This window comes from Natrix helvetica (assembly GCF_964273705.1).
Source record: "Natrix helvetica genome assembly, chromosome: 2".
NCBI lineage: Eukaryota > Metazoa > Chordata > Lepidosauria > Squamata > Natricidae > Natrix > Natrix helvetica.
The window spans coordinates 265,604,370-265,629,251 of NC_138552.1; the positions used below are offsets into that span (position 1 = coordinate 265,604,370).

General features: G+C 39.9%; 1 protein-coding gene across 4 annotated transcripts in view; it reads left to right on the plus strand.

Annotated features, from left to right (window-relative positions):
- Positions 1-24,882, plus strand: part of FAM167A (family with sequence similarity 167 member A) — a 42,682-nt gene that overhangs the window by 10,221 nt on the left and 7,579 nt on the right. For 2 of the 4 annotated variants that reach the window (XM_081943806.1, XM_081943805.1), the window contains exon 2: positions 18,632-19,014. In XM_081943806.1, the coding sequence (XP_081799932.1) occupies positions 18,632-19,014 (383 nt within the window). Of the gene's footprint in view, positions 1-18,480; positions 19,015-24,882 lie in introns of all 4 variants that reach the window. The other 2 variants (XM_081943804.1, XM_081943807.1) reach the window with 2 other exon arrangements.

The following is a 24,882-nucleotide window of genomic DNA, read 5'->3' on the forward strand; positions in this document are numbered from 1 at the left end:
ATTATTTTCAGAAATAACTCAAGACAGCAAACATATCTAATATAATATTTCTCCCTCCTGTTTTCCCCACAACAGCAATCTTGAGAGGTTGGGCTGAGAGAGTGTGACTCTCCCCAAAGTCACCATCCAGGGTTTCACGCCTGAGGTGGAATTAGAACTCATGCAGTATTCTCCTGCTTCTATCCTCTTGCCTTAACCAGTAGACCAAACTGACTCTTATGAATAGTTGCGACTTATGAATAGTAATAGCAGCTGTATTTGTATTTGTAGCCCATCTTTCCTTTAACACAGTTCAGAGACTGTTCTGGTAGTTCAGCCCTCCCTTTGTACCCCACCCACACTGTTTCCTCAGAACAACCACATCTTCCTGAACCAAAGTGAGAGACGGACTCTGTCACTCCATTGTCCCTCAATAAGCTATGTGACAGTGAAGAGCTGGATGTGAATTTCATCAGCTTCAGCCCTTTTCCCACCAGACAAAGTTGCTGGGTTTAAAGGGGGGGTGGGTAATAGCAATTTTGGACCATAAACCACGCATGTCTGAGTAAATTTAAAAATCAATGACTGCCTGCAGGTTAAAAAAAAAGCAAAAACCAGGTTAGATTTCCCCACAGTAAGCATAGTTAAAATGTGCACACATTTACTATTCATTGGAATAAGTTTCTATATTTATGTACTCCTTAGTGAGCTTGTGAGCTTTTGTCCATATATCCATTTCTGTGAGAAGGAGTTTATAGATGTTTCAGTACAAACCTTTGGGCAGAAAAAAAGCCAATCATCAATTTTTCAGCTATTATCCGTAAAGTGCAGAAGCTCTACTATTTTGTCTTGACTTCATTGTAAGGAAATGAATTTCTCCTTCTCCCATTGATAGCTTTGTTGCAAATATTCAACACAAATTGTCTGACTATTCACCACCAAATACCGGGGACATTTTTTTTATTTCAAGTTTGATTTTTTAGCAATAGATTATTGACTCATATGTAGTAACACATCTGATTATTTTTATGCAACTGTGCTTAGAATCTGTATGGTGATGTGAAACACTCTCAGATATTGTATTAACATCCCCCCCAAAAAAAGGTTGATGGATGGATTATCCCTGTAGGATATTTCATCATACAGTATCTTTTACGGTTAAGGTGTTGGTCTAGAAACCAGGAAACCAGGAAACTGTGAGATTCAGTGGTGGGATTCAAATAATTTAACAACTGGTTCATTGCCCTAATGACCAGCTGGGTAGGCGTGGCTCGGTGGCCATGTGACCATGTGGGCATGGCCAACTCAACGTCACTCAGGTCAATGGGCGCTTCGCCTTAGCTGTTACAATGTAATAAGGATTAACCGGAGAGGCAGTTTCTGTAAGAAGAGCAATAAAAATTAGGCTAGAAACAACACCAGAATGTTTCCTTCCTGCCTTCCTTACAGGATTAGCCCTGTAAAGTGGAAAAAAACAAAATAAGATTTCACCCAACAACTGGTTCTCCGAACTGCTTAGAAAGTTAACAACCGGTTCTCCCGAATAGGTACAAACTGGCTGAATCCCAGATCCTGAAAGCTGCATGGGTGACCTTGGGCCAACCACTCTTTCTCAACCCAACCCACTTCGGAAGGTTGCTGTTTTGGGGGAAATAGGAGGAGGAAGGAGTATATGAGATATGTTTGCCATATTGAATTATTTCTAAAAATCATAAAGGTGGGAAATAACTATATAAATAGTGCAAGTTACCAGCAGGGTATGTGATCCAAAATTTGTACTAAAACATTTTGTTATTTTTAAGTGTAAAAGGCAAACACATCTCACTATCTGGGAAGTGTTTTGGGGAGGGGGTACCTTTACACATTTGACTCTGAGATTTGGTTTATGGCATTAGGACACAATTGTAGGGTATGTGACATGCAGTAGGGTTTACATGTTTCCCATCTGATAATATTAAGTGGCAGCATATGAAACAAAGTTGTTTTAACAGAACTCAAACAGTATGCATTATTAACTTTAAAATGAAATTTCATATTAAAAACTGGATGCTACCTTTGAAATATTGCCTTTAAGGTTTCTAACAAGTAAACTAGCTAGCAATTTTGCTGCAAGTGATGGCTGATTAGTTCTTTTGAATAAACATTTGTGTGTGTGTGTGTGTGTGTGTGTGTGTGTGTGTGTGTGTTTGTGTTTGTGTGTGTGTGCACGCCCGTAGAGAGAGAGATTTGATATCACTGCATTGCAAGCCACTCTTGTCCCAATCTTTGCATCTATGTATTTACTTCCTTTTGTAGGGTAGAGAAAGTGGCACTTGGCTGCAAGATACTTATGTACCTCTCCCTGCTACTTCAAACATCTCCTCAAAATTCCAGTATTTGGGAGGTATTTGACTTAGTCCCTTAAGACCTCCTTTCCTGTAGAAACTCATTGGTGTGAGCAAATAAACTGCATTCTTCTTTTCTCTTGGTGTATTTTTGCTCCACCTTCCTTATCTTGCTTTATAACTTTCGCCTTGGATAAACTTTGAATTGAAGATTCAAGAGAGGATTCTTTGTCTTCAATGATGCTCTATAAACCATTTCTACATTAAGAATACTATGTGCATACAAAATGAATATATGAAGAATGTGTGTGTTTTAATTGACTTAAAATTGGCAGCCAAGCAGTAGAGGGGAAAAAAGCTGTTTCTTCTAACATCACTTGTGGACTTGCTGCATGGGGTCTCAGCTTCCTTTTTCTCAAAAGAGTTTTTTTAAATCTAATAGTCCTCTTCCAGTAGCAGAGAAATCAGGAGCTCCTGTGATATGGCAGCCAAGGGGTTACAAAGATGATCCCCAGAGAGAAAGATGTCTCTTCCCTCCATCATCTATGGTAGAGGAAACATGAGAATTTTAGCGTAGCAGTAATTAGGCACATCATACATAAAAAGCAAAGATTCCCAATACCTCCCATCCGTGCCACATGTCTGCGATGTGACCTTGCCTGTTTTCATTCTTGCAACCCTCAATGTTAAGCACAGCTGTTGGCTACTGAATAGTTAACCCATCTTTGTTCTCGTAGGTGTCTCAAGCAGGATCACGCAGCATTAGCATATTTTCAAATAGTTTCGGGTATTTCTCATAATGTGCCAAAGCTTGTTAAGACATGATGGGAAATTTTAAATGGTAGGGTCATGGCACAGTTTGAAGGAGCTACAGATTTTGTTTTTAATCTTATTTCTTATATATTTTATTTCATATTGTAATATGACTGGCCACCCAGTCAACCATATATTTAAGATGGATTTGGCATTTTTATCCATCTACCAAGTTCTTTCTAAGGATGTGGGATGGTCAGATGTTGTCGTTTGACTCAATATGCTGTCACACGATGTAAGCTATTCTAAGTAAAGCTGCCTTTTGTAATTGACTGATGGTGATTTTGTCAATGCCAATGGTGTTCAAGTGGGGCTCCAGGCACTTTCCCCCCCAATGCACTTATAATTTTTAATACTTGCTAAATAAATAGTTGTAAGTCAGGGACTATCTGTATATACATATACATTAGGGGTGAAATCAACTTACCTTCGCTACTGGTTCCACAAATTTGAATGCATGCGCGACTTCCATGCATGTGCAGGACCTTCCGCGCACGCACAGAGCATAAAAATTGGGACGCGAACAGCTACCGCTTTACCCGAACTGCATAAAACCGGCTGAATTTCACCACTGATATACATGCATGCATTCATGCATTTCTTTCAACTCAAGGTGGTGAACATACTGAATACTCATCTCCTGTTTTCTACACAACAACTCTGTTAAAGAAGTTGGACTGAGAGAAGGAAGTAGCCCAAAATCATCCAGTTGATTTTCATGTCTAAGGGAGGTCTAGGACTCAGTGACTTCTGATTTCTAAGCCAATCCCTTAATCACTACACCAAACTGTCTACAATAAAAGAGTGACACATAGCAGCATTGGGAAGGGGCCAGTAATCCCAGACAGGACCCATGTATAATACAATAGTAGAGTTGGAAGGGACCTTGGAGGCCTTCTAGTCCAACCCCCTGCCTAGGCAGGAAACCCTATACCGTTTCAGGCAAATGGCTATCCAACATCTTCTTAAAGACTTCCAGTGTTGGGGCATTCACAACTTCTGGAGGCAAGCTGTTCCACTGATTAATTGTTCTAACTGTCAGGAAATTTCTCCTCAGTTCTAAGTTGCTTCTTTCCTTGATTAGTTTCCACCCATTGCTTCTTGTTCTACCCTCAGGTGTCTTGGGAAATAGCTTGACTCCCTCTTCTTTGTGGCAACCCCTGAGATATTGGAACACTGCTATCATGTCTCCCCTAGTCCTTCTTTCTATTAAACTAGACATACCCAGTTCTTGCAACCGTTCTTCATATGTTTTAGTCTCCAGTCCCCTAATCATCTTTGTTGCTCTTCTCTGCACTCTTTCTAGAGTCTCCACATCTTTTTTACATCGTGGCGACCAGAACTGAATGCAGTACTCCAAGTGTGGCCTTATCTTAGGCATTATAAAGTGGTATTAACACTTCACGTGATCTTGATTCTATCCCTCTGTTGATGCAGCCTAGGACTGTGTTGGCTTTTTTGGCAGCTGCTGCACACTGCTGGCTCATATTTAAATGGTTGCCCACTAGGACTCCAAGATCCCTTTCACAGTTACTACTACTGAGCAAGGTATCACCTATACTGTACCTGTGCATTTCGTTTTTGTTGCCTAAATGTAGAACCTTACTCTTTTCTTCATTGAATTTCATTTTATTAGATAGTGCCCAATGTTCAAGTTTGTCAAGATCCTTCTGTATCTTAAGCCTATCTTCTGGAGTGTTGGCTATTCCTACCAGCTTGGTGTCATCTGCAAATTTGATGAGTTCCCCTAACCCTAACCCTCATCCAAATCATTGATGAAGATGTTGAAGAGTACTGGGCCCAAAACAGAGCCTTGGGGTACTCCACTGCATACTTCCCTCCATGTAGATGCAGTTCCATTGAGGACTACACGTTGAGGGTGGTTGGTCAGCCAGTTACGAATCCATCTGGTGGTGATGCTGTCTAACCCACATTCTTCTACTTTATCTAGTAGTAGGTTATGGTCTACCTTATCAAAAGCCTTACTGAAGTCCAAGTAAACTATATCAACGGCATTCCTCTGGTCCACTTATTTTGTCACATTATCAAAGAATGCAATAAGATTAGTCTGGCATGATCTGTTTTTGACAAACCCATGTTGGCTTTTGGCTATTACTTTGTTTGCTTCTAGGTGTTCGCAAATTCGTTGCTTGATTATTTTTTCCAGAATCTTTCCTGGTATTGAGGTCAGGCTGATAGGTCTGTAGTTTCCTGGATCTAATTTTTTCCCTTTTTTGAAGATGGGAACCACATCAGCTCTTTTCCAGTCCTCTGGTAGTTCCCCGGTGTTCCAGGATCTCTGAAAGATATAATTCAGTGGTTCTGAGATCTCGTCTGCTAGTTCCTTCAGAACCCTGGGGTGTAATCCATCCGGTCCTGGTGATTTGAACTCGTCTAGGGTAGACAGGTGCTCACTTACCATTTTCTTCCCTATTTCAATTTGTGTTCCTAATCTGATTTTTGTGGTGCTGCTTTTGATAGGTTGGACTGTTTTATCCCTTTGTGTAAAGACAGATGCAAAACATGAGTTAAATAGTTCTGCTTTCTCCCTGTTGCTTGTCACCTTCTTGCCACTTTCTCCTAGCAATGGACCAATTGTTTCCTTAACTTTTTTCTTGTTTTTAACATGTTGGAAGAAGCTTTTTTTGTTAATTTTTACTTTTGTGGCAAGCCTTTCTTCATTGTGAGCCTTAGCTTTCCTCACTTCATCTTTACAGGCTCGGGCTATTTGCTGATATTCTGCCTTAGTTATGTCCCCCTCCTTCCACTTGTTATACTTACCTTTTTTGTCTTTCAGTTTGTCAGATAGCTCTTTGTGCAGCCATGCTGGTTTCTTTTGGGAGCTGTTATTTTTCTTCTTCATTGGTATTGTGCTAGACTGGGCTTTTGTAATCTCATTTTTCAAAATTTCCCAAGCTTCTTGAGTTGTTTTCCCCTTGAGGATTCTCATCCATGGAATTTTTCCCAAGCTCTCTCTAAGTTTATTGAAATTAGCGTTCTTAAAGTCCAAGACACTAGTTTGACTTTGTTCTACTACTTGTGTTTGGATAATGTTGAATTCCAATATTGCATGGTCACTTGCCCCGAGGGTTCCTATGGCTTCAACACCTTCTATCATTTCCTCTCTGTTAGTGAGAATTAAGTCCAATATGGCTGATCCCCTTGTTCCCTTCTCTACTTTTTGGAAAACAAAGTTGTCTGCTAGGTTTGTTAGGAACCTGTTGGATCTTCCACTTGGTGCAGAGTTTGTTTCCCAGTTGATGTCAGGGTTGATGTAAAGGTGATGTTGGTCTTGGTAAATGATGATTGAACATAGACACTAAATCAATCTTTTCCCAGATAACACTGGCAGTTGTCATGTAATGTAACTTGTAGCCCAAGACATATATGGTCACTAGATTGGGATGTGCAGCCTCAGTGTTATATATGTTTCTTTATTAGTATTTTTAAGAAACAGGAAATTATTTTGGAAAAGGGAAATTTGATCCAAATGCATTTTCTGTGCTACAAAAATCCTTCTTTAAAAAAAACACCCTCTCCCACTCTTGTTTTTATATGCTATCTCCCTCTGTTTACAGAATATTGCAGAATGAAGGAGAGAGAGAACAATCTCTTCACCCATAACCAGCTCTTGAGATTTCACAATACTTCTAAAGTTACCCAATAGATGGCCTCTCAGCTGTAGTTTTGTTATTAACAGCGTAGTTGAAATGCCATGCTCGGGCTGGGGAATTCTGGGAATCAAAATCCCCATATTGAGAAGCACTTGGCTAAAGTCATTCTTTCTCAGCAAACAAACAAGGAAAGCAAGAAAGAGTTCAGTATTTCATGAAAGATGTATCTGAAATATGGGTTTGTACTTATTTAATCAAATCAATACAAGCTTAAGTCTCAGTCAACTTTCTCAAACCAGGTCAGATCTTCTTGTTCTTAATCTATCAATCAGTGTTTTCCCAGGCAAGCGGGCTGGGGGAGGCTTTGCTTATTTCCTTGGATTATATCCTGCTTCTCTTTTCCTGTGGAAAAATTCCAAACCTAAGACAGACCCAGAAAACAAACAAAAAGGAAGCAGACAATAATAACAAGGGAGCAATATGAATGATAAAAATAGAATGCTGAAAATGCAAATAGCAAACCTGTTGCAATTCCTGACTCCTGGAATATTCTCTCCTCGTGCCCCAATGTTCTTCAGGAAATTGTTGAAGAAATTGTTCTCCCAGGCCCTGGGGACAGATGGGTCATGGAGACCATTTTTGGTTTTGCTTGCTCTCTTTTTGTACTTTTCTCTCTGGTTAGTGGCATTTTTCTTTAGATTGGTTTTTCATTGTAAGCGAAAAAGAGTAGTTTTGGAGTTGGGTGTGTGATCTTTTGAGGTTGGGCAGCTAATACATTTAAACAAACAAACAAATAAAAATAATAACCTGATTACCTAGATATCATTCCTCCTATCTATTCTTGTCATCCATGACGTGTGCAAGCATACAGATAAAATATTACATTTTACAGAATTTAGCAATCCACGTCATTCCCTTTGGATAATATCCCATTGTATAAGTAATCCTCTAATGGCAGAAAGTGAAGAGGAACTAAAGAGCCTCTTGATGTGGGTTAAGGAGGAGAGTGCAAAACTGGCCCTCTCAATCCCTGGAAAATAGATGGGGAAGAAATGGAGGTAGTAACAGATTTTATTTTCCCGGGCTCCAAGATCACTGCAGATGGGGACTGTAGCCAAGAAATTAAAAGATGTTTGCTCCTGGGGAGGAAAGCTATGGCAACTCTACACAGCATACTAAAAAGCCGAGACATCACAATGCAAACAAAAGTGTGTATAGTCAAGGCTATAGTTTCCCCAGTTGCAATGTATAGCTGTGAAAGTTGGACCATAAGAAAGGCTGAGCAACAAAGAATTGAGGCCTTTGAACTATGGTGCTGGAGAAGACTCCTGAGTGTCCCTTGGACTGCAAGGCAATCCAACCGGTCAGTCCTAGAGGAGATCAACCCTGACTGCTGTTTAGAAGGCCAGATCCTGAAGATGAAACTCAAATACTTTGGCCACCTAATGAGAAGGAAGGAGTCACTGGAGAAGAGCCTAATGCTGGGAACAATTGAGGGCAAGAGAAGAAGGGGATGACAGAGAATGAGGTGGCTGGATGGAATCACCGAAGCAGAAGGCGTGAGCTTAAATGGACTCCAGAAGATGGTAGAGGACAAGGAAGGCCTGGAGGAACATTGTCCATGGGGTCGCGATGGGTCAGACATGACTTCGCAACTAACAACACGTAATCTTGAACTGACAACGCTTCCTTTGGTGACCGTTCAAAGTTACAACGGCACTGGGAAAACGGCACTGACTTATGATCATGTTTCACACTTATGACTGTTACAGCATCCCTATGGTCACATGATCAAAATTCAGATGCTTGGCAACTGACTCATATTTATGATGGTTGCAGTGTACTTCAGGTCACCTTTTGCGACCTTCTGACACGCAAAGTCAATGAGGAAGCCAGATTCACTTAACAACCGAGTTACTAATTTAACAACAGTAGTGGTTCACTTAATGGTGGCAAGAAAGGTCATAAAATGGGGAGAACTCATGTCTCTCTTAGTAACAGAAATTTTGGGCTCAATTGTGGTCATAAGCCGAGAGCTACTGGTACTCATAAGATCTAGAAAAAAATGCAAATGCATTCCGTATGGCAATGCTTAGGCTTAGAGCATGGCTATACTTCAGAAATTCTAATCAACTCCCTTAAGGGGGAAGATTTCTCTCGGGTGGGGAAAGAAATTGCTGCCATGGAGCTTGGAACTATGCCAGCCACTATTTTTTGTCCTTTTTTAGCCAGAGAACATTGTGAGATCTGCCAAACTGAGATCTGCCAACAAGAAATTCCATTATGAACTTCTAATCAACAACTGAGGCAACCGCACCTTGTAAATGTCTGCCCTTTATAGGTGTATTTCCCTGAATGTTTCCTGGTTAGTAGATGCTTTTTCTTTTTAACTTTGTGTAGGTAGCTCATTATGTAAGAAGAGATCCTTCAAGTCATAAAGGAATGCTTCTTGCTTAAGTACATACCCAAGTGGCTCGCTAGGGTAATTTTATAAACAAAATCAACAGATGGTCTGGGAAATGTTACATGGAACCAAGCCATTAAAATCTCAGGTGATCTCAGGCTTCTATAGAAAGACAGTTAAAAATTGTATCCGCATAATTTACATATAACATTACCCTCCACTCTACTTTGTACAAGAGAGTGGAAGGTAGAGTGCATTTTCTATATCCTGTTTAGCCGCATGTTTATTTATTTACATTGTTTATGTATCCTGAATCAACAGACCTTGGGAATCATGTAGAACATTAAATCTAAACAATAGAAGGCACAAGAATAAATTAACCCAGGCTTTAATTACCTGTCATTAAAAGATCATTACAAATATTCCAAATCACAGAAATCTAAAGTCCAAAATACATGATAAAAAAGTACCAAACCTTTACCCTTTTTAAAAATAACAAAGGGTGCTTTTTTAATTGTGCACATCTCAGGATCTCCTATGTTTTGCATGCATTGTGATGGTACAAGTCTAAGTTTCATTTTCAGAAATGCTAACCTTAATTGTGACTGCTTTTTGAAATCAGGGGCAACCTGACTCTGAATAGCTCTGAACATGAACATAGCTTTTATGCTTGGCTTGAGATCCTTAGTACTCATCTTTCTGGAAAATGAAATAAGAAAGCTTTTTGAGGCCAAACTGTGAGTCAGCAGTCAGCAGTGTGGGATGGCAGCCAAAAAAGCCAATGCAATCCTAAATTGCATTAATAGAGGGATACAATCAAGATCAAGTGAGATAATAATACCACTCTATAAAGCCTTAGTAAGACCACACCTAGAATACTTTACCCAGTTTTGGTCACCACATTATAAGAAAGATGTTGAGACTCCAGAAAAAGTGTAGAGAAGAGCAACCAAGGTGATTAGGGTACTGGAGGCTAAAACACACGATGAACGTTTGCAGGAACTGGGCACAGCTAGTCTAGTGAAGAGAAGGATCAGGGGAGACATGACAGCAGCATTCCAATATTTGAGGGGCTGCCACATAGAGGAGGGGGTCAAGCTATTTTCCAAGGCACCCAAAGGCCAGAGAAGGCATAATGGATGGGAAATGAACAAAGAGAGATTCAACCTGGAAATAAGGAGAAATTTTCTGACAATGAGAACAATCAACCAATGGAATAGCTTGTGGGAGCTTTATCACTGAAAGAGAATGAACTGCCATCTATCAAAAATGGTGTAGTGCAGGGGGTTGGAGTAGATGACCTACAAGATCCCTTCCAATTCTGCTAATCTGTATCTATATCTTTGAAATCAGGGGCAACCTGGCTCTGAACAGGCTCTGAACATGAGCATGGTTTTTACACTTGTCTTGAGATCCTCAGTAGGGCACATTTCTGGAAAACAGAGTATAAAAAAGCTTTTAGGGTCATCCAACAAAATTCTTTTTATGCTTTATTGGAAAAAAAATTAAAGCTAGAAATAGTTTCTTCCACTAACACTGACATATAATACTCAGGCTCAGACCACATTAAAAATGTATTCATTCGATAAAGTTAAAGGATAAAATCCTTTTTATAGGCAGGCAGATAGAGTGAGGGTCAAAAGATTATTTATTTAGACACAAAACTTCCTTTCACATAGGAAGCTATCAGCAAAACGTATTGTAGTTTTAACTTTCTCCATGCACAACAGGTTGTCCTCGCTTAATGACTGCCCTGTTTAATAACAGCACTGAAAAAGTAACTTTATGACTGGTCCTCACATTATTCAACCATTGCAGTCCTTGTTACTACCAGGTCACTATTTGCATGCTTTACAGTCGACTTCTGGTAAACAGAGTCAATGGAGAAGGGAGCAGCCCAATTGCAAGTTCCGGTCATCTGATATCTCGCTTAACAATGACAGCAGAAGTGAGGTTGTAAGTCTGTCATGGTCATGTGATGTTTTTCTTGATGACCACATCACTTAGGAATGGAATTGCCAGTCCCAATTAAGCGAGGGTTGCCTGTACTGCATCTATAAGTGAGTGTTTAAATGAGAGAAACATTGAAAAATTTATAATGAACCGATCAGTCTCAGAATCTATCACATTATCCTTTTGAATTCTAGTAGCCCTTGGACTTAAAGCTACCAGGTATCAGAAAGAGTAAACAACAATTAGAGAGAAAGATAAATGGTGGGGGCTGGAAAGGGGGACATTGTTTAACTTTCTTACAACAAAAGTTCCAGGGAAAACCTGCGGAAGAATGTACTGACGTCTATATAAAGGTACAATTACTTTTCCCAGCATCAGAAAGACTGGTTTTTCAATTGCAGGAATGTGCTAGAGCCGGTTAGGAGGCAAAACCCTTCTATGTGTAACTGAGTAAGGCTTTGTCAGGAGGGCTCTAATCAACTAATTAAGGTCACAGAATGAAGCTTGTTAACTTTCAGTTAGCACATTAGGAAAGAACTGTACCATGGAGAAAAGCTGCATAGTAAGAGATACTTGAAAAGACTGACAGTGTTTGATTTTAAGACTATGCCTGCCGGACAGAGGACAAAAAAGAGGACATGCCCTCCTTTTGACAAATGTCTGGTAAATTTATAATGTATAATTATTTTGTTACATTCCCAAATACAGATTGAAAACGCCACAGCAAAGCAAATAGATGGTAGTACGATTTTAAGAAATGCTTTAGCAAAAGCAGTTTAATTTCCACAAATCAGCATGTCAGGTGCCCTCAAACTGTCAACCAATTAGCTTACCCAGTAATGCCTGCAGCATCTTTTTCTTGGTGCTTGCAAGATTCCTTACCCTGCTAGGCATTATTTTTTTTAAGGTTCCTTAATTACCGAATCAATGACTAAATAAGAAGCAGGCATTCTGCAAATCCAAGCTTCTAGTATCATCCTGATTTATGGAAATACCTCTGGGCCCCAGAGACATTCTTTGAAAAGAAACATAGCAAGTCTTTCTTTAGAAGTATGTCAACCTACCTCCCCAAAGGAAGATTAGGGAGTGTTGTTTTAAATCACCATCATCATCAGCAACCACCACTTGGAGAACTAGAAAGCTACTACTAGATAAAGTAGAAGAATGTGGGTTGAACAGCATCACCACCAGATGGATTTGTAACTGGCTGACCAACCGCACTCAACGTGTAGTCCTCAATGGAACTGCATCTACATGGAGGGAGGTATGCAGTGGAGTACCCCAAGGCTCTGTTTTGGGCCCAGTACTCTTCAACATCTTCATCAATGATTTGGATGAGGGAATAAATGGGGAACTCATCAAATTTGCAGATGACACCAAGCTGTCAGTGTTCTGTAGGGAAAACAAGGCAGGCAGGAACTGAAGCAAGGCAGGTTGAAGCTAATAGAACCTTTATTAACAATTTAACACTGCAAAATGTAAGGCAAACCTCAAACCAGCAAACAGCAACATTTGACAGCTGACAGCCCTTTCATACTAGAGCTGTCAGACGCTGAACCAATAGAATGTCTGCATTCTCCTGCCAGCTGGCTGTTTGCATCTCAACCAATCAGGGGCCAGCAATAATAGTCAATGGCCTCATAGCCTTGAGGACTTAACAGGCAGGAATAGCCAACACTCCAGAAGATAGGCTTAAGATACAGAAGGATCTTGACAAACTTGAACATTGGGCACTATCTAACAAAATGAAATTCAATGGTGAAAAGAGTAAGGTTCTACATTTAGGCAACACAAATGAAATGCACAGGTACAGTACAGGTGGTACCTTGCTCAAAAGTAGTAACTGAGAGAGGGATCTTGGAGTCCTAGTGGTCCACCATTTAAATATGAGCCAGCAGTGTGCAGCAGCTGCCAAAAAAGCCAACACAGTTCTAGGCTACATAAACAGAGGGATAGAATCAAGATCACGTGAAGTGTTAATACCACTTTATAATGCCTTGGTAAGGCCATACTTGGAATACTGCATTCAGTTTTGGTCACCACGATGTAGAAAAGATGTGGAGACTCTAGAAAGAGTGCAGAGAAGAGCAAGAAAGATGATTAGGGGACTGGAGACTAAAAAATAGAAGAACGGTTGCAGGAACTGGGTATGTCTAGTTTAATAGAAAGAAGGACTAGGGGAGACATGATAGCAGTGTTCCAATATCTCAGGGGTTGCCACAAAGAAGAGGGAGTCAAACTATTTTCCAAGGCACCTGGGGGTAGAACAAGAACCAATGGGTGGAAACTAATCAAGGAGAGAAGCAACTTAGAACTGAGGAGGAATTTCGTGACAGTTAGAACAATTAATCAGTGGAACAGCTTGCCTCCAGAAGTTGTGAATGCCCCAACACTGGAAGTCTTTAAGAAGATGTTGGATAGCCATCTGTCTGAAACGGTATAGGGTTTCCTGCCTAGGCTGGCGGTTGGACTAGAAGACCTCCAAGGTCCCTTCCAAGTCTACTATTGTATTGTATTGTATTGTATTGAGGATGAGAGGAACATTTCCTCATTCTGCACGAACAACCATTTTTATTACTAGAACTGGTTGATTCATTCCCCTAGATTAAACAGATCTTCCTAATGTAAGGACAAAAGGATCATTGTAACCATGGAGACAGATATCCTTCGGTCAAGGCTTGATATCAGCACTGTACTGTTTTTTTAAAAATCCTGCTTTTATTATTTTGAAAAATAACTCAAATAAACAAACATATTTAATATTCCTCCCTTCTTCTCTTTTCCCCACAACAACAACCCTGCGAGGTTTTGATGGAATGAATGGCCTAAATCTTTATTAAGGGGAGCTTCAAAGATTTCCTATTCATTTGCACTTAGGGTGGGTTACAAATATCTGAAAGGACAAAGAAACATTTGTTCTTCTAGGAATCACAACAGTATAACTTAAAAGGGTCTGGAAACATGTTCATGCATGGAGAAAAGATTCTGGAAAACCATCGGGGAGAAGAACATTTTGACAGGTTACATTTCTATTTGTATATTTATAGATAATCATTAAATTGTGTCAGCTCTTACTTGCATTTTAAATGCTACAACCTCACCCTGTGGTTGGATTTGCCCAAATCACTAGATTAAGTTAAAACAATTGAGTGCTTTGCTGTTCAACATGTGGTAACTAGGCCATTGTCTTAAACAAGAATAAGCTTTATTTCTTTTGGCAGAGCTTGTGAAGTGAAACTAGCAGTTGTATTTTCCCCCCTTCTGTTCAATCATGTTCAATTCTCAGAGACTGCCTGGGCAGGTCCCTGAAGTTTTCCTGGCAAGGTCTTGCATAAGTAGTTTGCCATTGCCTCCTTCCTGGGGCTGAGAGAAAATGATTGACTCAAAGTCACCCAACTGACTTTGTGTCTAAAGTGAGACTAGAATTCACAGACTCTGCTTCTAGCCTGTTCTCTTAACCCCTAAACCAAACTGTGCCTCTCTATTTTGCTAATTCAGGTTTAATGGTTGTGTGAACCCAGCTAGTTCTGACAACCAGATTTTTACCTACAGTGTATGTTTTTCTATTCTCGGAAGAAATGAAACTCAGTTTTACAAAAATTTGTTCAGGATTGCATGAACCCCAATGACTAAGAGAGGAAATAGGGATAGAATGAAGATTACGTGAAGTGTTAATACCACTTTATAATGCCTTGGTAAGGCCACACTTGGAATAACTGCATTCAGTTTTGGTCACCATGATGTAGAAAAGATGTGGAGACTCTAGAAAGAGTGCAGAGAAGAGCAACAAAGATGATTAAGGGTCTGGAGGGTGAAACATATGAAGAGCGGTTGCAGGAACTGAGTATGTCTAGTTTAATGAGAAGAAGGACTAGGGGAGACATGATAGCAGTGTTCCAATATCTCAGGGGTTGTCACAAAGAAAAGGGAGTCAAGCTATTCTCCAAAGCACCTGAGGGTAGGATAAGAAGCAATGGGTGGAAACTAATCAAGGAGAGAAGCAACTTAGAACTGAGGAGAAACTTCCTGACAGTTAGAACAATTAATCAGTGGAACAACTTGAATCCAGAAGTTGTAAATGCTCCAAAACTGGATATTTTTAATAAGTTGTTGGATATCCATTTGTCAGAAGTGGTGTAGGATTTCCTGCCTAAGTAGGGGGTTGGACTAGAAGACCTCAAGGTACCTTCCAATTCTGTTATTCTATTCTATTCTATTCTATTCTTAAATGTAATGGCAGAACAAAGATTACATCAAGCCCCACATCTGTTTCTAGGTGATAGTATTGCCTGATATTTTAGAATAATTAAATCCATATGTCAAATCACCCTTGTTTTATCTCTTAGCCAAACTACCTGACACAGAATAATACTATGGAGAACATTAAGAATGCTGCTTTGAGCTTCTCAAGAGGGAACATAACCTGTAAATGCAAGAAGAAAGGAAAAGATGGAACAGATTCTCACGACTTGGAGCTTTTTCCCACTCTTAAGATGAGGTCATCCTTGGGTTGGCAAAAAATAAATGAATAATGAAATTTACTATATTTTTCGTGCATTTATCTCAGTCATGGCCTGGGGATGAGATGAAGACTTAAAAGGGACTTTGCAGAAAAAAAAGATGTTGCCAGGGCATGTAGGTCCCATGCTTAATGGAAAGTGGGGAAACACCATAAACTAGCTTTTTCAAGGCAATCTGGAAAAAGATAATTGAATTGAAGTTTCTTCAATTTATGGAGTTTATAGGTGTAAATTCCTCTAGCCATTTTTTAGTAATCCAGATTACTAGATTTGGGGTGCAAAACGTTGGATAACCAATAGATGATGAACAATAGACTTTTCTGTATCTCTTTACTGTCATGTAGTGGTCTTTTGCTGCAGATCAGATAGTCCCTGCTCTCTATTTATTCTTTCCCCAGTCACTGCTAAATCCCCTGCTTTCCTTCATAAACGATGGGTGACAATTCCTAAGAGAATTTTATACATTTTGCAGTTGCTCTTGGCTGGTACCAGACTGAAAGGGAAAACATTAAAACTAATTTGGCTAAGAACAACTTATAGTTAGCTTAGTCATGGTCTGGAGATGAGATGAAGACTTCATGGGGATTTAACAGAAAAGGGAGGTTGTTGGGACATGTGTGCCCCATGCTTAGGGGATGTGGGGAAACACCTTAGGTTTTTTTTCAGGTACCCAACCATTTTGGGCCACTTTAAGGAAGCAAATATTTATTTCTGTATTGACTATACCGGGTGTATTAAGAGAACTCTACTTGTTGTGCTACCATATATAGCCATTTCTAAAAAGAAAAAAAAAGCTAATTCATCTTGGTAGTGCTAAAACCAAAATGTGCAATAAAGAATTATAATATTTCACTTGAATCACCTGTGCAAATGATGAAGAGGATGAAAAAGTAGATATTTATTCTTCATGGTGATTCTTTCTGTGAAAAGATTCCATTGAAATAATTACAGATTTGGTGTTTAAATTACAGGAGGCCCAGGTAGCATTCAACAGACAGAATGACCCAATTACTCTGATTACTCTTTAATGTGCATGTACTTTGATGTCCAAGGACTCCTTTCTCTCCATGTTCTCAAATGGACAAAGAACTGGTTTTGCTTTACATTGGACTTTAGAACAAGGGGCTTCAAGTACAGGACTATGTGACTTTGTAATAAATAGGAGTTGCGTAAACCATATTGCAAGTGAAATTTGAAGATACCTCTGCAGAAACTCACTTTACTTATTCAGTTAGCAGTTTATCATTTATTGTGACCAAGTTTGGTTGTTTGAAGAAGACTTGGGAGCTTACATCAACCACAATAGGGGTAATCCCAGGTAAATGTTAACACTTTCTCTGGAGTGAAGACTGGAATGCTAAAGTATAAATTTTTTGAAATATGAAAATAGCCTCCAAATCAGTGGTGGGTTCCTACTGGTTTGGACCGGTTCGGCTGAACTGGTAATGGTATGCTGGCCTGGGTCGCTGGAACCAGAAGCGACCCAGGCCTGCTACGCCCTCGAACTGGTTCCCCAGTCTCTTCTGCTGTTGCCGGCATGTTTCTGCGCATGCACAGAACAGTTTTCAGTCAACTGCGCATGCGCAGCAACGTGAGGTGTGCACACGCACTAGAGAAGTGAGTAGTGCATACGCAAAATGCCCTCTCAGCGAACCAATAGTAAACTGGTTAGGATCCTACCACTGCTCCAAATGTGTTTTTGTTGTAACTAAAAAGCAGCCAGAGAAGATGCCGGGTCTGAGTGGAGAAATTGTGGGGAACAGTGGCAGTATGTAATCCATTCTTCACACCTCAAAAGTGAAACCCTCAACTATTATTCATCATGAGTGCCCAAAAGAGCAATATCTGGTGGATTCAAATGTGATCGAAAATACTGCTGTATGTGAGCTGTAAGTCCTTTCTCTGCAGGATACTCTTTCACTGGTGATCACAACCTCCACATTTCCTTTTCAGTTTAAAATATGCTCAGACATTGATATATGCATTATTTGCATGATGCCTAATTTGACCCTCCGTAAAGGCAGCTCCTTTATTTATTTATTTATCTATAAAGAATGTTTATTTATTTATCCTTCAGTTAGGAATGCAGTGGCTCAGTGGCTAAGACGCTGAGCGTGTTGATCAGAAAGGTCGGCTGTTTAACGGTTCGAATCCCTAGCGCCACATAATGGAGTGAGCTCCTGTTACTTGTCCCAGCTTCTGCTAACCTAGCAGTTTTAAAGCATGTAAATATGCAAGTAGAAAAATAGGGACCACCTTTGGTGGGAAGGCAACAATGTTCTGTCCTGGTCACATGACCATGGAGATGTCTTTGGACAGTGCTGGCTCTTTGGCTTTGAAATGGGGATCAGCACCACTCCCTAGATTCAGGAACGATTAGCACATATGTATGAGGGGAAACTTTACCTTTACCTAAAGGCGCCTCTTGAAGTGACACAGGTTTTCCATCCTTACTATCCCAATCTCTTCCTCTTGTATTGCAAAGAATAATGGTAAAAAGTTCAGAACATGTTAAGCACAATATAACAATCAGAGTTTATTAATTTGTGTAACACCCCGTCATCGCATTTCTTCTTAATGTCTGACTTCATCCTTAATAATCCACTTTGTGGCCTGAAGCATAGTTCTTGACAAGTCTCATTGCAGCAAAGTGTTTCCCTGCAAAGCTAAAAGCTTGTTTGCTCTTGCCCCAGACCTTCGCCAGATAGCTGTGCAAAACCTCTTAGCTAAATGTTTTCTTAAGCTGAAATATTCAACTTCCATTTCTTCTCAAGTCAAGCCATAGAAGGAAGTTCTGATTTCGTGTGCATTCTTTTTCTTTTTTTAATGGTTCCCGGCTGAATCAAACAATATGCCTTTGTTTTTCTGCTTAGATGGTTGGATGAAAGGAGTGTCTTGAATTGAGTAGAGAAAACTGCTGTGTGTCCAGGAAGTTCTGAGGAGCAGATCTCTGTTTGAATGGTCCTGCCTGCACCTGGGACGCTACTGCAAACCTTTCAGTGGATGTTTCTGATTTCTCAGCAGAAAGGATGACATCCATGCCAGAAATCCAGATAGAAGAAATGCTGGATAGTGTGGATGATAAGGCTGAAGGTGATCCCCCATTGGATGACCATCTGCGGAATCTGAAAGCCCTGACAGAGAAACTGAGGCTGGAGACCAGGAGGCCTTCATATTTGGAGTGGAAAGCTCAGCTGGAAGGACTGGCCTGGAAGAGCTATCCCAAACCTCCTGAGGAGGACATGGGCAGGCAAGAGAAGAAACCAACAGAGGAAAATATTTCTTTGAGAGAAGTGCAGGTTCATATCAATGGAAGCTCTTCCAGACAGCCAATTCTGCTTGTCCCGGAGAAAGTGTGTGGCTTTGGAAACATTGATGAAGCATTAAATTGGCTCCGGAAAGAGTTGGTAAGTAATTCCCTATTGTTTTATTTAAACTTGTTTATCAGTAGAACCTCTAGGCGTGTTTTAGGATTACTGCTGAAAAAACAAAAATGAGACCTATCCCTGGCAATGATTTTTGTTTTTTAAAAAAACCTTTTTCTTTTCCTCTTTCCCCTAGTTCTACTTCTTTTTCCAGTTCTTTCCCCAAAAGCACAAGGTGGAGTTTGCTATATGCTTTTATAATGTTTCTGGAGTTTAATAGATCCTGACTCCAACAAGGCATTCAGTAGGAGAGTCATAATTGTGAGGCAGACATGGTAATATTAAAGTAGCTGCCCTATAGACTTGATTGACTTTCAGACAATTTGAACTAGGGATATACAGGTGAAACTCAAAAAATTAGAATAGCGTGCAAAAGTTCATTTATTTCAGTAATGCAACTTAAAAGGTGAAACTAATATATGAGATAGACTCATTACATGCAAAGCAAGATAGTTCAAGCCGTGATTTGTCATACTTGTGATGATTACGGCATACAGCTCATGAAAACCCCAAATCCACAATCTCAGAAAATTAGAATAGTGTGAAAAGGTGCAATATTCTAGGCTCAAAATGTCCCACTCTAATCAGCTAATTAAGCCATAACACCTGCAAAGGGTTCCTGAGCCTTTAAATGGCCTCTCAATCTGGTTCAGCAGGAATCACAATCATGGGAAAGACTACTGATCTGACAGTAGTGCAGAAAACCATCACTGATATCCTCCATAATGAGGGAAAGCCTCAAAAGGTAATTGCAAAAGAAGTTAGATGTTCCAAAGTGCTGTATCAAAGCACATTAATAGAAAGTTATGTGGAAGGGAAAAGTGTGGAAGAAAAAGGTGCACAAGCAGCAGGGATGATCGCAGCCTGGAGAGGATTGTCAGGAAAAGGCCATTCAAAAGTGTTGAGGACTTTCACAAGAATTGGACTGAGGCTGGAGTCAGTGCATCAAGAGCCACCACACACAGACGGATCCTGGACATGGGCTTCAAATGTCATATTCCTTTTGTTAAGCCGCTCCTGAACAACAAGCGATGTCAGAAGCGTCTTAGCTGGGCTAAAGAAAAACAGACCACTGGTCTGTTGCTCAGTGGTCCAAAGTCCTCTTTTCTGATGAGAGCAACTTTTGCATCTCATTTGAAAACCAAGGACACAGAGTATGAAGGAAGAATGGAGAGGCACACACTGCAAGATGCTTGAAGTCCAGTGTGAAGTTTCCACAGTCTGTGTTGATTTGGGGAGCCACGTCATCTGCTGGTGTTGGTCCACTGTGCTTCATTAAGTCCAGGATCAACACAGCCGTCTACCAGGAGATTTTGGAGCACTTCATGCTTCCTTCTGCAGACGAGCTGTATGGGGATGCTGGCTTCATTTTCCAGCAGGACTTGGCACCTGCCCACACTGCCAAAAGCACCAAAACCTGGTTCAATGACCATGGGATTATTGTGCTTGATTGGCCAGCAAACTCACCTCACCTGAACCCCATAAAGAATCTAGGGGGCATTGCCAAGAGAAAGATAGAGACATGAGACCGAACAATGCAGAAGAGCTGAAGGCCGCTATTGAAGCATCCTGGTCTTCCATAACACCTCAGCAGTGCCACAGGCTGATAGCTTCCATGCCATGCCACATTGAGGCAGTAATTGCTGCAAAAGGGGCCCAAACCAAGTACTGAGTACATATGCATGCTTATACTTTTCAGAGGTCCGATATTGTTCTATGTACAATCCTTGTTTTATTGATTGCATGTAATATTCTAATTTTCTGAGATTGTGGATTTGGGGTTTTCATGAGCTGTACACCATAGTCATCACAATTATGACAAATCACGGCTTGAACTATCTTGCTTAGCATGTAATGAGTCTATCTCATATATTAGTTTCACCTTTTAAGTTGCATTACTGAAATAAATGAACTTTTGCACGCTATTCTAATTTTTCGAGTTTCACCTGTATTTTATTGGACCACTGTGGCTTACATGTGTTATGCAGCTCAGTATTCACATTACAAAAAGCAAGAGCAGGATGCATACATACGTATGCCTTGTTTCAAATCTGTTTTTAGAAAATGAGAAAATGGGGAAAGATATTTGGACTCATTTGAAACAGTCAAGGAGAAACTTCATTTTGTTAAGGAGTGTTTCTTTTTTGTCTCAGTATCTGAGTATTGCTTTTAATCACTTGGTGAGCAATATTGCAGCACCGTAAGGCGTGTGATGCTTCAAACCGATGTATTAATAGATTGCTTCCATCATAAACTTTACATGGGGAGGAAAAAACTGTTCATATAACTTTAATAAAACTACCTGATTCCAAGGGTGAGATCACTTCATCATCAGATTGGAAATAGATGCTGTGATTAAAATGCTACCTTCTCTAGTTTTGATGGAGATGCTTGTAGGGCCATGAGCTGAAATAAAGAGGAAGTATTAGCAAAATACTTTTGAATTTCTACATACAGCCTATATAAATGTTGCATGGAGCAGAATGAGAGATGATTCTTTACAGCTAAAAGGAAGCACTGAATCTGAGATTATAAAATCCCTAATCCTGGAATACAATAATACAATAGTAGAGTTGGAAGGGACCTTGGAGGTCTTCTAGTCCAACCCCCTGCCTAGGCAGGAAACCTTATACCATTTCAGACAAATAGCTATCCAACATCTTATTAAAGACTTCCAGTGTTTGGGCTTTCACAACTTCTGGAGGCAATGAGATGGGGGGGGGGGGAAACAAGGCCACATCAGAAACTTATTTTTAAAAAGTAGTTTCAAATGCCTTTTTTATATAGTGGCGAGTCCAAGAAAGGATGATATTTGTAGCTCAGGGTTGAAATCAGGGGTCCTTGGTGCCCTTTGAGCTTGCTTATTTTCTTGCAGATGTTTCATTACCCAAACTATGATGATGTTACCTAGTTTGGATAATGAAACATCTGCAAAAAACCAACCAAACTTAGAGAGCACCAAGGATCCTGCAAAGTAGTGATTACTACCCAGATGGAGTGAGAAGTTATAATAGAGCCCTGCCAAATTACACAGACCCTAGTAAAATGAGAGAGAGAGAGAGAGAGAGGAAAAAGAAAGAAAGAAAAGGAAAGAGGTATGTTTACTGCTTTATCTCTTCAAACTTGGAGCCACCCATCAAAATGAATGCAATTCTAACTACAGAAAGGAATTCTTACAATGTATAAAGTGCCAACAATCCTATATGCTTCCAGCAGTCTCCTGGTAAGCAGGGACTTATTCCTTACCAAGAGCACTTAACATTACACTGTTGTTTCAAAATGGGATATGGTCATCAGATGGGTAGCTTTAAAAGCTGGCTGGGGAAGAATTAATGGAAGGAAGGTAATTCTTTAAGTCATTGGAGTGAAGTAGAATTTAGAGTTCAAAACAAGTGCATTTTTGAATACCAGATGCTGCAGGGAAAACCTAGGAAAATGATTACTATCTTAGGTTTTTTTCCCTGTTGGTCCTCCTAAAAACATTGGGGAATGTAATGTTGTGCTGCTGAATTGGAACTGGAGAGACCTAAGTTCAGATTTATCCTCAATTATTAAAGTTTGCGGGGTGACTTAAGGTCAGGCACTCTCCTAATATTAAATTGCCCCAAAGAGTTGTGTGAAAAAGTTGAAGGAACATTATATGTCATCAGTGGTGGGATTCAATTTTTTTTTACTACTGGTTCTGTGGGCGTGACTTGGTGGGTGTAGCAGGGGAAGGACAGGCAAGCAAGCAATCTAGCAAATTAATGAATAAAATTAACGACACTGGGCAATCATTGTTTCAGTTTAGCAATACATTCTTCTTATTTAAAAGTGTTACAGTAACTGAGTATTAAGGATAAAGAAAACAAAACATGATAAAGAAAAAAACTACACATAAATTCATTGAAGCACATACTTTTATTTTCATGCAGTTTAATTGGATAGTGTTTTGCATTCGCTGTTTCTGGAAGGAGGAAAGGTTTAGGTTTAGGTTTATTAAATTTATAGACCACCCCCTCTCCCCGTAGGGACTCGGAAAGCTTCTTCCATTCAATAGAATTTGTATTGGAGGTTGTCGAGACAACATAATTTTCAACATGAAATATTCCTATGCTTTTTCATCACTGCTTCCATGTTTTTCTTACTATAAAGGCTTTTGATTGAATGCCAGAAACTGTCTGTCTGAAGCACTCCAGGTCACGCAAGCAGAGGATAAGGTGACCTGGGAAAAATGGTAGCAAGGGGGAAAAAATGAAAAGGAAACACGGAGGTGCATTCATTCATTCTTCTTCTTACATCTCTTTATTTAAGGAATCTTTCTTAGAAACCCAGAAAAAGATCAGGGAAGATTTTATGCTTTAGCAGACTTCAGAGATCAACACCGTATCCCTGTGGAGTTGGAACTATTATTTTTCTATCCCTGTATATGTTTACATTCCCAAATAATATTTTACTATGCAAGAAGCTTGCTAGTTATCCAAGCTACCAGAAACTAAACACAAGTACTGAACAGGGGATGGAATCCAGCAATGCCATCTTTCTCCTCATTGTCCATGTAATTCTTCTGTCAACCATCCCAAGTTTTCCCTTGTACCCTTTATCAGCCTCTTCCCTCCCACTTTCAACCTCTCTGTTTTTATTTTACTAGAGTACAAAAAAGTCTTCTCACCCTGAAGGCAGAAAATTCTTGACAGTAAGAAGCTTTACCTCCCTGGGAAAAGTTTGATGCTATTGGACTTCAGCTGGTGAAAAGCTGATCCTTATAAGAAAAGGGTGAGGGGGGAATCAGTACAGTAAAAAAAAAATCTAAAAATAAAAACCATGTTCTAAAGCCACAAAGACACAGAAACGGCCTGACAACATGGATTAACTTTGATCTAATCTGACATTCTGCTTTTACCAGCAACCTCTTAGAAAGAAAACAAGGATAGCTACCAAACTAAGCATGTTTAGCATTTCATGAAAGACTGCCTTTGAAATGTGATCCTGTGTAATCAGATTTAGCATTTGTTCAATCTGCAACCCAGTCAGCAGACTCTTCAGCAGCCTCCTAGAACTAGAAGTGATTCTTTTCAAGGAAGATTCTCACAAAGTTCTCCTTAGCGAGATTCATTAATATCTTGGGTGTTACGTACAGGCGTACGTTGTTAAATTTACATGTTTTCACATGCTCACCGGGGATTGGTTGCCCAAATCCTGGGAAATTTAAACAACAGTCATTGGCCGGCTGGTCCTTAATTTACATGTTTTCACATGCTCACTGGGGATTGGTTGCCCAAACCCCGGGAAGTTTAAACAACTGTCATTGGCCGGCTGGTCTGCTGGAGCTCCTTAAAAGGTGAACCCTGGCAGCCCAGCCAGCAAAGTGCAGTCACTTACTCTTGCAATAAAAAGTGCTGAAACTCACTTGCACCTCTCGCTGCTGTTTCTCACCAATCTAACATTGGGGTTAAAGTATTCCAGCAACTGAAATATTTTCAGTTTAGAATTAATATATATCCATGTATGCAAATATGGAGAGTTTCTAATCCCCCCCCCCAATAGCCTGTTTGTAATCTGCTGTGTAATCAAGTCCCTTCACTGACAATGGGGAAGATTGCAACTGGCTATTTGCAAAACAGTCCTCAGAACCTTTATCAATCTGACAATCAACTCTCATATGATGCTCAAGAAAAATACAGAACTAAAACAAATTAAAGACATTTTTCTAAAGTAAGGTTGGTGGATAGCATCAACAAAATAAAACTGACCAAATGACACGAATAAATCATCTTTCCTCCAGATGAACAGGAACTACATCTCTTGAGAACTCTCAGCTAACATGTTAGCTTTTAGAGTTTTATTTCCAACATACGTGGAGGGTAACAG